Source organism: Tupaia chinensis, unplaced genomic scaffold, assembly GCF_000334495.1.
Source record: "Tupaia chinensis unplaced genomic scaffold, TupChi_1.0 Scaffold000597_1, whole genome shotgun sequence".
Classification (NCBI taxonomy): domain Eukaryota; kingdom Metazoa; phylum Chordata; class Mammalia; order Scandentia; family Tupaiidae; genus Tupaia; species Tupaia belangeri.
The window spans coordinates 4,128,420-4,144,611 of NW_006160114.1; the positions used below are offsets into that span (position 1 = coordinate 4,128,420).

The following is a 16,192-nucleotide window of genomic DNA, read 5'->3' on the forward strand; positions in this document are numbered from 1 at the left end:
GGGGGAGGTTAGATCTCTCTCTTCCTGGTTAGTGCACCACACCCTCTAACAAATTAAAAAAAAAATTAGAATGGCATTGTTGGTCTTTTCATTCTCTATTTTAAAGATCTTTGCATGTTTGGGATATTAATCCTTTTCATAGTAATATGAAATGTAAAATTTTCCCCTCAATTTTTCATTTGCCATTTTATATAATTTGCTGTTTGTATCTTTTGAGACTCTTAACTGTGAGGGATTCTTGTAGTTCAAATTCTTAGTAGTGGGTTGTTATTGGATGATGAATAAGATAGAGAAGTTCTGTTTGCTATGAGATGCCTTAGTAATAGTGGAGTTAAGAGCTCCAACTTTGTTCAATAGTCATTTAAAATTTTTGAGTGGTAGAATGAGAAGGTTCCACGAATGTCCTTCCAAGTAGCTATGTGACTCACTTAACTTCCTCCGAACTCTGCTCAAGTGATACTTCATCAGAGAGGTCTTCTGTTTAAAGTTGTTAACACTCTTACACCACCTTCCCCATTTCCTATCCCTAGTCTCCTTTTTTCTTTTTCTTTTTCTTTTTCTTTTTTTTTTCTCCTTTTTAGCAGTTATCACAATTTGACATAACATATATTTTGTTATTTTATATGCCATCATCGGTCTTGTCTCTTAAAATGCTAAGTAGCATGAAGGCAGCTGTGTTTATAATAGTGTCTGGCATATATTATCGTTAAATAGGGTGTTTAATAGTGTCTGGCATATATTATCGTTAAATAAATATTGGCTAATCAGATTTGCCTTTTTCTTACCTTTTTCTGTGTTGTTCTGTAACAAAGCAAAAGATCAATAGAAAGAGGCAGAGACTTGAGAATGAAAGGACAATTTAGTTCCCATCATAATGGTCTATATCTTTGGTGGCAGAAGTTCAGCTGGAGTGATAACAAAATAAAACAAAGCCTAGTGGGAATGTCATTTAAAAGAGGGAGTGGATAACCAGCCTTGTTTGTGTTTGTAATTATTGAATAAAAAATAAAAACCACTTGTATTTGAATTATATTTTTAATATAGGTATTAATAAACCATAATTATAGATCATTGAAAATGAGTATAAGTAGATCTTAATGACAATATTTTTGTTCTCCCAGAATATTACTTAGGAAATACAAGTATTTAGGTTTCTAGTAGAAATCATGCTTGTTTTTCTGTTTTACTGTTTTTTCCTTGATTTTTTTTAGAGCCTTGCTTCCTGTTTTACATCACAAATCTAAAAAAGGACCTCCCCGTCAAGCCAAATATGCCATTCATTGTATCCATGCGATATTTTCTAGTAAAGAGACCCAGTTTGCACAGATATTTGAGGTAATGAGGAAAAAGATTTTGTTTCGTATGTCATAATTAAAAAACAAGTTTCATGATTTTACAGAATGTCCACATTTAGTGATGCATCATGTTGCAGTATATTTTCAGAATTTGACTCTGAAATAGCATCTATAAATGGTTAAAATATGAAAACATCTGTTTATTCAGATGTTTAATGCTAATTCAAATTCAGAAATCAAACAGTGTATATATTTGACATTGTTTTATAACTTGTATTTGGAGAAATTTCTATTAACAGGTAACTACATATAAAATCATAATTATTAATAGTAGATAACATTATTATTTTGTCGATTTATACAATTGCAAAAGAGTTGAACTTTTTTGAGGTAACTGTTGAAGCACAGGGTTTTATAAATTAATACTAATTATTAGTAATATAAATAATCTTAAACTTTATGAGTGATTTAATTATGTGCCAGATATAAAATGTTTCATTGTAGTACTTATTTCATATTCTTTTTTTCTGTATTTTAAATAAACTTGCCTAAACATTACAATGTTGTAGCAATCTGTTATAATTAGGAGCTATCTTTAGTAGCATTGTTGCGATTAAAAGCTAAGGAGAAAAATCTGTAAAATTCTAATTTTTATTTTTAGTTTAGAAATCTTGAAAGATATCAAAACAATTTGGAAATTATGCTGAAACTACTTACCATAAGTACTTTGACTTATGTTTGTTTTAGAAACTTTTATGCTAATTTTGTCATATTTTTATGTATCATGTTAAAGACATGGAGGAGAAAAAAAGTAGTTTTCTTTATCTTCCTAATAGTATCAGTGCCATAATTGAATATATTTAGAGATAGGTGTTTTTTGTTTTTGTTTTTGCCATGGAACATGCATTTGTGGAGAGAGAGAGGGAAAGTGATTAATCAGCCTTCCTCCCTCAGAGGGGGAATGGCTACACTGCAATTCTTTCCGTCCGTTGTTATCTTGAGATTTTGGGCACAGATACACATGTGCCTGCTGTGATTTTCAAGCTAACTTGACCGGGACTCGAACCATGTCAGCTGTGTGGGAATCTAGCACCTTAACCACTGCACTACTTGTTGGCCCCAAGTAATTTGATTTTTGTTTCATATAAGTTACATACAAAATTTTGTATAAGAATGACTTTAATAAATTCATACTGATTTATAGGAAACTTTTCTTTCTTGATTTATTTTTTTGTTCCTTTGATGATGATGAAGAGGAAGAGAATAATACTGATAAAACTTTTATTCCTAGGATACTTTTATTTTATTTTTGATATTATACCTTCCTTTTATTTTATCTTTACAAAAACCTAATCTTTGGTCCTTCTAATGTATCATGTAAATTAGGTTAACCTTCCGAGCAAAGCTTCATAGAATTATCTGGCCTTTTTGAGGTTCCCACTAATCCAGGGTCTAGCCATTAATTTTGCTTCTTCAGAAATGATTTGATTAATTTATTGTGAAAAAGTATTAAACTCGTTATAATAAATTAATCTGAAAATCTATTTACACAGTCATATTTTTGTTTATAATATCATTTGTGCAGTGGCAGTATTAAGGGAAGTCATAACTGTAGCAAGAGTTATTTAAGTATATTTTTGACTAAATGAAATCTCACAATGCTTTGTTGAGGAAGAAAAGTTTTATATTGCCTTTTTAGCCTAGAATTCTTGATGTTCAGAATACCAATTTTTATAAAAATGTGGCATTGGAACTAGGAGATGGTGTAATGGTTATGTTGCTGGACTCCCATGTAGTCAGCCACAGTTCAAGTCCCATACTCAGCAACTTTAAACTCACACCAGGCGCATGTGCGTGTGTGCCCAAAATCCTGAGAGGAAAATGGAGGAGAAGGGGTTACATTGAAATCATCCCACTGGGGAGTGATTTCTTGCTTTCTGTCTTTCCAGTGAGCCCACATGCACTATAGCAAAGATCTCTCTTAAAAAAAAAAAAAAGAAAAAGAAAAAAGAAAGAAAAGAAAAGAAATATAAAATGTGTCATTAGAATTTCTTCATAATAAAAATATGGAAATTTTACTTCAAGATAAAAAGATACAAAAGAATATACAGTATATATTGTGTGTCCCAGCATTAAGTCCCTTCTCTGGGAGGCAGTCATTGTCATCCATTTCTGATGTACTTTCACAGAGACCTTTTTTTTATATACAAGTAAGGATATATAAATAAATACAATTTTATTTCCCCTTTCTCCTGCTATGCCACTTGATAGCATAATTTAATCATTGTAATTTTTGTGTTTATAAAACTGAGCAGTACATTTTGGATATTGTTCTAGATTAGTATAGAAGAGCATCTTCATGGCACTATGCATATTAATATTTGGGTTTTCTCTCCAGAAGTTATTTTGTTACAGTATTTATTATTTGATGTTTTAGTAAAGACCTCCAAAATTCAAGTGGCCAGACAGAGTAGAAGCTTATTTCTTATATGTGAAACATCCAATTGCATGTTAGAATTCCTTTCTAATCAGTGGGTTAAGGACAGACTCGTTTTGACTAGTGACTCCTTTTTAAATCCCACTGGATCCTTGCCATTAAGCTGGCCAGTGAGTAGAGAGAGCCTATGGTCAAGACCTCCCTTTTATTCCCACTTCCTTGACCAAAGGTCATTCATATATCCATACCTAACTGCAGAAAATGATGCAACTGGACTCATCGTTATGCCTAGGAAGTAGAGCTCTAGAAATTCCTAAAATATTTGTATATGTGTCATAAAATAGTGCTGCACAGTGATTCCCCTTGCTGAAATGTTTTCTTCTTGAAATGTGACTTGGACAGAACTATAAATGTTTTAACCTGATGCCTTCTAGGTATAGGTAACCTATAAAAGTCTAAATGTAAGCATCAATTACTACATACATTTTATGTATTGAAACTTTTGTGCTTTTGTAATTTTTGTAGTTTTAAGATGAAATATGTGAATAGTTTACTTGCTTGTATGTACAAATGAATATATTTTCCTCCCCTCATTTTCAGCCTCTGCATAAAAGCCTAGATCCAAGCAACCTGGAGCATCTGATAACACCATTGGTTACTATTGGTCATATTGCTCTCCTTGCACCTGATCAGTTTGCTGCTCCTTTGAAGTCTTTGGTAGCTACTTTTATTGTGAAAGATCTTCTCATGAATGATCGGGTAATTTATGTTTTTAAAATTTTTGTTTTTCAAAATGTTATCTTCTAAAATGTTATGCAACAAAGAAGTAAAATGATGTCAGGAATACTTTTATTTGGTTGTCTTTATTTTAGGCTTTTCTATTTTTAAATATATACTGTCATCATAAGTAACTCAGTCTCTTATTTGAGCATAAGTATACAACCTGAAATACATTTCTTGATAAATATAAAATATCACCCTATTCTATTTCAGCTTTAGAGAGGTTTAATTTTTTTTGTTTTAGAGGTTTTTTGCTATAGGACGCGTGCGCTCGCCAGACAGACAGAGACAGAGAGACTGAAAGTGAGAAATCACTCCCAGGGGGGATGGCCATGCCGCAATCCCTTCTCCTCCATTCTCCTCTCGGGATCTTGGGCACGCATGCACATGCGCCCAGCGTGAGTTTTAAGCCACCGGGTCCAGGACGTAAACCGCGGTCGACTAAGTGGGAGTCCAGCGACATAGCCATTATGCTAACTGCTGGTCTCCCAAGGTTTAATTTTTTGAGAACACCTATTTTTTAAAATGTGCAGATCAGTCTAGTTCACAGAATAGTCATCATGACTATAGTTGTTCCTTACCATGTATACAGTAGAAAATGAAAAGAGCTCTGGTAGAAAGCATTGGGAAAGAAATAGTGATTTTTGTTTGTCTGTAGTTTCTGATTATTTGGGGAGATCATGTTTGAATATGGGAGAATTGACTGCCTTATAGTCACATGGAGTTTTATGCATGAGTATGTATGTATATTTGTTTATATACATACACACACACAGACTCATGCATACCATTGGTTTCATGTCTAGTATCCTTAGCATTCAGTCTAGTATCCTCTGAAGAATGAAAAGAAAAAAATGATGAAATTTCTTCTCTAAAAGTACAGATAACATTCGGAAGATGTGCAGCTGTTTTGCCACATGTGTCATATCCACACTTTTTTAAAACATATATTCCTGGGCATTCGATTTTTTTTTTTTTTTGAGAAGTTTTTTCGCTATAGGGCACGTGCACTCGCCAGACAGACAGAGAGAGACATAGAGACAGAAAGCTAGAAATCACCCCTCAGGGGGGATGGTCACGCCACAATCCCTTCTCCTCCATTCTCCTCTTGGGATCTTGGGCACGCACGCACACAACGCCCAGCGTGAGTTTTAAGCCACCGGGTCCGGGACGCGAACTGCGGTCGACTACATGGGAGTCCAGTGACATAGCCATTATGCTAACTGCTGGTTCCTGGCATTTGATTTTTTTGATACTATTGTAAATAATATAATTTTTAATCTTTTAGCATATAGAAGTGAAGTTTATTTTTAAATACTGACTTTGTGTCCTGGGATCTTGTTAAAGATGTTTTAAATTCTATCAATTGATTTTTGCATTCATTTTAGTTTCTCTTTTCACCATAATGTCTTTTGTCCATAATGATAGTTTTGTTTTTTCTTTTCCATTCTTAGTGTGTTTTATTTCTTCTTCTCTGTGCACTGGGCAGAATCTTTAAAACAATAGAAATGATGATAATGTTCACTTTATCTCATTTCTAATCTCCTGGGGGAAAGATGGACGAGTAGTAACTGATAGAGCACTTGAAAATGTCTCCTAAATAGCATATATAGAACACTACATTGAACCCACTTCTAACATATATTCTGTCAATCTTATCTTTTAATTTTTTTTATTTTAGAGGTTTTTGCCATAGGGAGGGAGTATGCAGTTGTTGGCAAGAGAGACAAGAGACAGTGCAAGTGAGAAATCACCGCCTGAGGGGATGGCCATGCTGCAGTCCCTTCTACTCCATTCTTCTCCTGGGATCTTGAGCATGCATTCACACACATCTGGTGTGGTTTTTCAAGCCACCAAGTTTGGACTCGAACTGTAGTTGGCCATGTGGAAGTCCAGCGACATAACTGGTATGCCATATGCTAGCCCGTCTTTTAATTTAATTGGTGTATTCTACATGTAACATAAGTAGTGGTGTGTAGGTTAATCTGCCATTTAATTTTTATTTTCAGTTTGTTCTATTAGTTGTGTTTATTTTTCTCTTCTCTCTTGCCTAAATTGAATTTTTAATTCATTATTAAATATTTTTATTCCATTTCCTTAGTTTTACATTTTTTATTTTAGTAGTTTCTCTAGAAATTATAACATGTCCTTTTGACTTATTAAAGGCTGGTGTTAGTCTGTTTGAACTTTCATTATAGCACAAGAAACCTTAGAATGGTTTATTTTTCTTAGTAACAGCAGTTGGCGTAATGGCTATGTCGCTGGACTCCCAAGTAGTCGACCGTGATTTAGAGTCCCAGACCCAGTGGCTTAAACTCATGCTGGGCACATATGCTTGCATGCCCAAGATCCCGAGAGGAGAATGGAGGAAAAGGGATTGCGGCGTGACCATCCCCCACTAGGGGGATGATTTCTCGCTTTCTGTCTCTCTGTCTCTCCCTGTTTGTCTGGCGAGCGCATGCGCCCTATAGCAAAAAGCTCTCAAAAAAAGAGAGAAAAACCCAGAATGCTTTTTCTTTATTTGCTGTCTTTTTGTTCTTCTGTTCACACTATTACTATTGTTATTGTAATATTGATATTTAGGTTTGCCAACATATCTTCCCCTTTATTATTCTTTCCATGTGATATATATATATATATATAGCTTATTTGATTTATTTTTAGATTTTTGCCATAGGTGTGTGCACCTGCTGGAGAGAGGCAGGGAGAGACAGAGAGGGAAACTGAGAAATAATCCCCGGGGGTGGGGGAAGGATGGCCACACCGCAGTTCCTTATCCTTCATTCTCTTCTTGGAATTCTGGACACCCACGCACACTCACCCAGTGTGATTCTCAAGCTGTTGGGCCTAGAACGTGAACTCTGGTCATTTTGTGGGACTCAGTGGCTTAACCACAATTCTCATCAATTATTACCTCCTGGTTTTATTACTCCTTAATTCTTTAGATTGATATTTCCTTTGTGTTCTGGCAACCCAGTCTTCTGAATTTTGTATTTGCTATTCTTGTAACTAAAACAAAACCAGACCATTTTATCACATACATACCTGTAAGCAACACACTTGTCTAGTTTTGCTTGTTCACGAGGTTTATAAGAATTAGATCAGGGACCAGCAGTTGGTGTAATGGCTATGTCACTGGTCTTCGATATATTGACTGTGGTTCAAGTCCCGGACCCAGTGGGCTGGCCCCGGTCGCTGTTCTTTCCCATTGCTTATTTAAGAAAGTTTTATAGTTTTCTCCCTAAAGAAGGCTTAAAAATATTTCTCTTTCAGATTATGTTAGGTACTTAATAACGTTAAAAAAATTTTTTTTATACTTGTAGTTGATTTGGGAATTATTGTGTAGTTTGGTCTTATATCCATCTTTCTTACTAAGCCCTCATTTCTATTTTTAGTCTTTACAAAAAAATGCCATTTTTGATTATCTTCTAATTCTTGAATAGTTTAGTTCTGTGCATACCCTTTCTCACCTGAACTTCATTTCTTAGCTTTTGTAAGAGGATATTCAAGTTTTCTGTTACGATGAAAATTTTAATTTTTTTCTAATCACTTCTGTTTTGGTTTATTTTGATTTTTTTGTTAATTTTACAAATGTTTATAAATTTTATCTTTGTCGACAATGGCAGATTAAAAATATGTACATCAATGTCCTGTTAACATTAGTATCCCATTTATAATTTTTTACACACAATTGTGAACTGTTTTATATAGTACAAAAAAAGTTTTGATTTTTCTCTTGTAAACAAAAGGTTATCACTCATAATCTATTTTTTTTGTCTCATACCCATCCTCCACCCACTCTATAGCAACTGCTTTCCCCTTTACTGTCACTAGCATTCATACCAGTCTGTTATTCACCATCATAGCTTCAGATTTCTCAACTACTCCATCAAGTGCAGACAGTACAAATTGAGTGGGGATGTACAATGTGTATCTTCTTTTATTATTAGTTATATATATAGATACAGCTATATCTATTTTTTTTTTGTGGGGGGAGAGGTTTTTTGCTATAGTGAGCGCGTGCTCGCCAGAAAGACAGAGAGAGAGAGAGAGAGAGAGACAGAAAGCGAGAAATCATCCCCTGGGGGGTGGCCACGCTGCAATCCCTTCTCCTCCCAGGATCTTGGGCATGCATGCACACGCACCCGGCTTGAGTTTAAGCCACCAGGTCTGGTACTCAAACCGTGGTTGACTACATGGGAGTCCAGCAACATAGCCTTATGCCAACTGCTGGTTTATTATTTACATTTAATCACTATACATCTTTACAGAGTACAACATGGCTTTTCCCAGCATGAATACAGTGCATATCAGCCATGGCAAAGACATTACCATATATATGATCAGAAAATAACTTTTAATTTTTGTGCAGTGTATATCTTTTAAAGTCTGGTTCACTTCATTCAACATTAAATCTTCTATGTTCGTCCATTTTGAGTAGCATGATAGAATATCATTGTTTCTTATAGCTGTGAAATATTCCATAATATACTATGAAATAATAGTATATGCACTACAGTTTTTCAACCCAGTCATCAGTTTTTGGACACTTAGGTTGGTTCTGTGCTTTAGCAAGTATAAATATTGCTGCAGTAAACATGGCTATGCAGATGTCTTTCTGATTGAGTGTTTTCTTATCCTTTAGGTAGATACCAAGAAGTGAAATTGCTGGGTCTTACAGAAGTTCTGTTTGTAGATTTTTGAGAAATCTCCATATTGTTTTCTAGAGAGATTGGACTCATTTCCATTCTCACCCGCGGTTATAAGAGAGTTGTCTTTTCATCACAGTCTCACCAACACTGTCTTTTTTTGGTTTTTTTTTTTTGTTTTTTTTTATCCTAGCCATTCTAACTGGGGTTAAATGATATCTTATTGTAGGTTTAATTTGCATTTCCCTTATGACAAGAGACTTTGAACATTTTTCATAGGACTCTTGGCCATTTGTAAGTCTTTCTCGTAGAGTTGTCTGTTCAGTTCACTTGCCCATTTTTAAATTGATTATTTCTTTTTATATTGATGAATCACTTGAGTTCCCTTTATATTATAAATATCAATCTCTTATCTGAGGGATAATTTGCAAATATTTTCTCTCATTCTGAGGGTCATCTTTTCACTTTATAGTTTATTTTGCTGTGAGAAAGCTTTTTAGCTTGTCTATTTTAGGGACTATACCCTGTGGTCTTATTTAAGAAATCTTTGCTTACTACAATGTCTTCAAAAGTTTCCCCTATGTTTTCTACCAGTAGTTTTGTGATTAGAGGCTCTTTATTTAAGTCTTTGATCTATTTTGAGTTAATTCTACTTATGGGTGAGATTGAGTCCAGTTTCATTTTTCTGCAGATGAATATCCAATTCTTCCAACATCATTTGTCAGAAAGATTTTCTTTTCTCCACTGCATTGTTTTATACCCTTTATTGAAGATCAGTTGACTTGCGGTTTATTTCTTGATTCTCTATTCTATTCCATTGCTCTTTGTATTTGTTTTGTGGCAGTAGAATAGTGTTTAACTGTCACTGCTTTGAACAATAGCATACTTTAAAGTCAGGTAGTGAGATGCCAGTTTATTATTTTGATAGAAAGTATTGCCTTGGCAATATGAGATCTTTTTTGATTTCAGATGAAGTTTGTAATTGTTTTTTCTATTTCAGTGAAGAATCTTTCAGGTAATTGGATTGGGATTGTATTAAATATGTAGATTTATTTGGGTAGGACTGACATCTTGATTATGCTAATTCTCTTGACCCAAGAGCATGGGATGTCTTTCCATCTTTTTTGGAAATGAGGAAAAAGTATGTTTTGTTGTAGCAGGATGGAATACTCTATATATGTCTGTCAGGTTCATTTAGTTCATAATATCAAGTGTTTCCTGTGTCTCTATTAGTTTTTTGTCTACATGACCTGTCCAGTGATGACAGTGGACTGTTGAAATCTCCCACAGTTAGTGTACTGGAGTCTGTATCTTCCTTTAGCTCTTTTTTACATATTTGGGTGCCCCAGCACTAGGTGCATAATATTTATTATTGTTATATCTTCTTAATAATATTTTTAAAAACTATGTAATGCTCTGTCTCTTCTTATGCTTTTTATCCTAAAATATATTTTACCTGATATTAATTTTGTGGTTCCTGCCTTTGTTTCATTTCTGTTTGCATGATACGACTTTTTCCAGCCCTTTACTTTCAAACTGTATGTATCTGCAGATGAGATGTGTTTCTTGTAAACAACATATAGAGGGTTACAGTTTTTTTCATCCATTGAGCAAATCTGTATCTTTTAATTGGAGAATTCAATCCATTGACATTCAGGGTGATTAGTGACTTTTGTGGTCTTAATCCTGTCTTTTTCTCTCTTTGTTTTTTTCCTACTTGTTTTCTGTTCTTCTACTTCTATTTATCTACCTTTAGCTTTCTAGATGCAGAGCTCCCTTACATATTCCCTGAAAGGCAGGCCTATTTTTAGTAAATTCTTTGATTTTTTTTTTTTCTGTGAGTTTTTTTGCATTTGGACCTGTGCACTCACTTGGGAGACAAAGACAGTGAGAAGGGATGTGAGAAATTGCCCCTCAGAGGGGATGGCCATGCTGCATTTTCTTCTCCTCCATTCTCTTACTGAGATATTGGGCCCACATGTACATGTGCCTGGTGTGAGTTTTGAGCCACCAGGTCCAGGACTCAAACCATGGTCGGCCATGTAGGAGCCCCGTGATGTAACTGCTGTGCCATCTGTTGGCCCCAATTCTTTCAACTTTTGTTTGTCTGGGAATGATTTTATTTTTCCTTCCCATTTGAAGGATAATCTTGCTGGGTACAATATTCTTGACTGAAATTGTTTTTCTTTGAGAGATTCCAATATGTCATCCCATTTTTTTTCTTGTCTTTATTATTTTGGTTTAGAAGTTCCAGTTCTAATAGGATAACCTTTGTAAATAACCTGGTGTTTCTGTCTTCCTATTTTTAGAATACTGTTTTAGTCTTGAATTTTTATTAGTTTGGCTATGATGTGTTTTGGTTAGGATTTTCTTATGTTAAACCTATATATGATGTTCTTTTTATTTCTTGAATTTGAATTTCTATCTGCCTCTCTTAAGCTTGAGGAATTTCCAATTAATACATCATGAAAAAGATTTTCTAAGCCTTTACCCATCTCTTCACTTTCTGGATTACCAATAATGCAAATATTTGGCTGTTTAATGGTATCTAGGATTTCCCATATGTTGTCCTCATTTCTAGTAGTTTTTTTATTGGAGAGGTTTTTGCTATAGGGTGTGTGTGCTTGCCAGAAAGACAGAGAGACAGAAAGTGAGAAATCACCCCCCTGAGGGGATGGCCATGCCAAAATCTCTTCTCCTCCATTCTCCTCTCAGGACCTTGGGCACACATGCACATACATGTGCCTGGTGTGAGTTGAAGCCACCAGGTTCAGGACTCAAACCCTGGTCAACTACATGGGAGTCCAGTGATGTAGCCATTACACCATCTGCTGGTCTCTCTAGTGGATATTTTGACATATTTCTCAGTTGCTTGTGTACCATTTAAATCCATATCCCATTTAATGCTTTTCATCCTGACTGGTGTATTTTCCATCCCATCCCATAATTTTTAGATTTTCTGTGCCCTTTGTTTTTATTGCTTCTCTTTTGGTTTTATTATTTAAAAATCCAACTGACAGTTTCTACTGGTCTTACTATTATTTTTTCTTAGTATTTGCTTGAGGGTCTGTGTGCTTGCCAAAGAGAGAGAGTTTGGAAAAGTGAGAAAAGACCACCCCCCTACCCTCAACCATGGTAGATGGTCATGCCACAATCCTTTCTCTACACTTGCTCTTATCAGGATCTTGGGCACACATGCCCACACCCGGCATGTTTTCAAGACACTGGGTCTGGGACCAAAACCATGCAGTCAGCTATGTGGGATCCATCTACCTTAGTCACCATGCTATTGACTGACCCATCATAAGATTTTTTGTTTTTCAGTTGCCAGAGGGTACATGCCCTTATCAGCAGAAGAGAAAGAGAGAGAAATGTAGAAAGGAGAAAGCATCCCTACAGTGGGGCATGATCATACTACAATCTCTTCTCTATTTCTTCATCCCTTTGGGATTTTGAGCATGGAAGTGCATGCACCAGGTGTGTTTTTCAAGCTCACAGGCTGGGATTCCAACCACAGTCAGCCATGTGAGATCCAGCTTCCTTAACTGCTTGGCTATTGAACCACCTCTGTTCAGACAGAGACAGAGAGACAGAAAGCGAGAAATCACCCCCCAGGGGGGATGGCTGCAATCCCTTCTCCTCCATTTCTCCTCTCAGGATCTTGGGCACGCACGCACACGCGCCCAGCGTGAGTTTTAAGCCACCGGGTCCGGGACGTGAACCGCGGTCTACTACGTGGGAGTCCAGTGACATAGCCATTACGCTAACTGCTGGTCCCAACCACCTCTGTTTTTATCTTTTTTTCTGTTTGTAGTTATGCTGGTTCAATTTTTCTTCTGAAGTAATCATTTAGGTATAGTGTGAGGGGGCCTCAAAAAGTTCATGGGATATGGGGATCAGCAGTTGGCATAATGACTATGTTGCTGGACTCCATGTAGTGGATTGTGATTCGAGTCCTGGACTCAGTGGCTTAAACTCATGCCAGGCATGTGTGCGTGTGTACCCAGGATCCTGAGAGGAGAATGGAGAAGAGATTGCTTGTGGCCATCCCCCCTAAGGGGGTGATTTCTCGCTTTCTGTGTCTCTGTTTCTCTCTGTCTTTCTGGTGAGTGCACTTGCCCTATAGCAAAAAATAACTCTCAAAAAAAAAAAAAAAAGTTAATGGAAATTTATGTTAGGGAAGTATTCATGGATGTAAATATTTTTTGCACCAAAATGAACTTGTACTTTAATTCTATCTTTCAACAAACTTTTCGAAAACATTTTGTACATTTTTAATTCTTTCAAAATAGATTGTAATTTGGAAACTTTCTGTGTTTCATGTCACTTGGCTTCAGAAAATTCAGAACCTTGCTTTTTGGCATTTAGTCTTGTAGCTGAGAAAACTGAAGTTGATCTGATTCTTGCTTCCATTTGCAAACTTTTTTGGTAGCTTCCCTTATGCAAACTTTGAGCTTTTTGACATCCTTAATTCAGAAATATCAGTTTTTGTGCCTAATGTGATTTTTTTTATTCTTTCCACTTCATATTTTGAAGGTGTTTCTCAATTGAAGAAATGAATCTTAAGCTGCATATGTATTTATAGCTCTGTTTGGAAAGTTCATCTTTCTTGATGTTGAGGTTACCTATTGTGTTGCCAAAGAGTTTACCTGTGATGATTTTTATTCAATCTGTGGTTCCTTATCTGGAGGTCAAAATTGGATCTTAGCTGTTGGGTTCACCTCTTTTGCCACCTTACTTTAATTTCTACCTGCCACCATAAATTCCCATCCCCCAGTACCTGTAGCTTATCTCAGGATTACTTTGTGATTGTACTGGGAAAAAAAATATTAAAAATATTTGGAGGGAGTTTTCCTCTGTGCCTTTATGGCAACAAGGTTTTCATCTCTATTAATTTTTTTTAATGTATATGTTGTGTTATCAGTAATTCTCCTGTGATTCTGGCCTCCTTTTTAAAATTTAATTTTATTGTCATTATTATTATTATTTTAAATGTTTGATCGCTATACATCATTTGGCTTGTAAAGAGCATTTACCCATCATGAAATGCACCTCAGACCAGTCTAGTTGAGAATGCTATGCATATTATCATCAACATGTAGCAAATCATTTCTGTGTCCCATAAATGTCTTGCCTCTGTGTTTTTTCTCCCTAATTTCCTTCCTTATACTCTTCCTCTTTCCCACCCTCCTTCCACACTGTCTCCAGTTTCCATTACTATTTCCACTGTTTTTATGTCCTAAAATCTTTCCTTTTTTCTTTTTTTGGAGAAGTTTTGCTATAGGGCGCGTATACTCGCCTGAAAGACAGAGAGAGACAGAGAGACAGAAAGCAAAAAATCACCCCTCAGGAGGATGGCCACGCTGCAATCTCTTCTCCTCCATTCTCCTCTCAGGATCTTGGGCACGCATCCACATGGCACCCGGCGTGAGTTTAAGCCACTGGGTCTGGGACTTGAACCGTGGTCAACTACATGGGAGTCCAGTGACAAAGACATTACGCTAACTGCTGGTCTCAATGTCATACAATCTTTCAGTCTCTACCATAAAATATGGATAGTTGGTATAAGTGGATATATATATTATCTCTCTTTCATAGCCTGGCTTGCTTCATTCAGCAATAAATCTTCTGTATTTAACTACTTTCTATCAAATGCCAGGGTCGTCTTGTTTTGGTGGCTGAATAGTATTCTATAGAATATATGTGCCACACTTTTTCAATTCATTCATCTGTTCATGGACATTAGGGTTGGTTCCATGTCTTTTTTAAAAATTTATTTATTTATGTATTTTTTATTTACATTCATTCACTGTACATTATTACAACATACAAAATGAGATTTTCCATCCAGAGTACACTGTATATTGTCTCAATCAAGGACATCAACATACATGTTATTGTCGTCAAATAATTTTCCATTTCTTGTTTCCTGTAAGTTTTGCTTTTTTTCCCCATGCTTGATTTCCTATCTCTTACCCTCTGCCATTTCCCACTCTCCTCCCCCACTGTCTCTGGTATCTATGTTTGCTTTCTATACTGTTTTTCCCCCACATTTTATTGAATTACTAAAGATCTTAATTAATCTAAATATTTTCATAGCAAACACAGCTGATGTATACATTTCCGTGAACACAAGTCTAACTTTAGGCATCCTATTAAGTAGCACCTAGTTGGGGCTATATATCTTACTGTAGTCATCAAATAGATACTTTCTTTTTCCTGAAACTTTTTTTTTTAACTTAATTTACATTCTTTCTCTAAGCATCATAACAGCATAAAAAAAAGTGACTTCCCATCCAGAATATACTGCATAATGGCTTAATCATGCATATTATTATCAACAATTTTCCATTTCTAGTTTCTAGAATTTTTTACACCTATTTCTGACCCTCTGTCCTTTCCCACCCTCTTCTCACACTATCTCTAGTAAATATAGTTGTCTTCCATTCTTTTGCCCCCCACATTGTATTGATCACACAATTTCTTAAATAATCTACTTTCAATAGCAAGTTCACTTGGTACTATTAAGAAAGCCAGTTTTAACTTAAATCAAAGAAATGCTAAGGATCTTTGCTTAAAGTCAGGAAACAGGTTAGGATTCTGTTCAAATAGTAGGTGCATGAACCCATCCATATCTCAAGACAGGACACAAATCCTTGAACCAGATAAAAAAGTCTACAACAATATCAGTAATATTTTATTGAAAAGTCATAAAATTATACTGCACCAATTCAGTCTCATATACTTTATCTTCTCTTGTGGTTCGATTTTCCCAATTAAATATTCAGCTCCAGACTTGTCCCTACGATTAAGTTGGCCACTTTCTTAGTTTTTGAGCTCTTATTTCTGTGTGTCTGTATTTAGTTTTCCTGATATAGCACTCCCTTGAGAACTTCTTGGAGATCTGGTCTGGTGCTGGTAAATTCTTTCAGGTTGTGTTTATCTGAGAATGTTCTTTTCTTCCCACATGAAAGATAATCTTGCTGGATACAGTATTCTTGGCTAAAATTGCTTTTCCCTTAACACTCTGA

At 35.6% G+C, this 16,192-nt stretch overlaps 1 protein-coding gene across 5 annotated transcripts in view; it reads left to right on the forward strand.

Moving 5' to 3' along the window:
• PDS5B (PDS5 cohesin associated factor B) overlaps positions 1-16,192 on the forward strand; it is a 226,504-nt gene that overhangs the window by 170,964 nt on the left and 39,348 nt on the right. For all 5 annotated transcript variants that reach the window (XM_027775693.1, XM_027775694.1, XM_006158446.3 and 2 more), the window contains exons 20-21: positions 1,212-1,335; positions 4,333-4,491. In XM_027775693.1, coding sequence (XP_027631494.1) covers positions 1,212-1,335; positions 4,333-4,491 — 283 coding nt within the window. The remainder of the gene's footprint in view (positions 1-1,211; positions 1,336-4,332; positions 4,492-16,192) is intronic.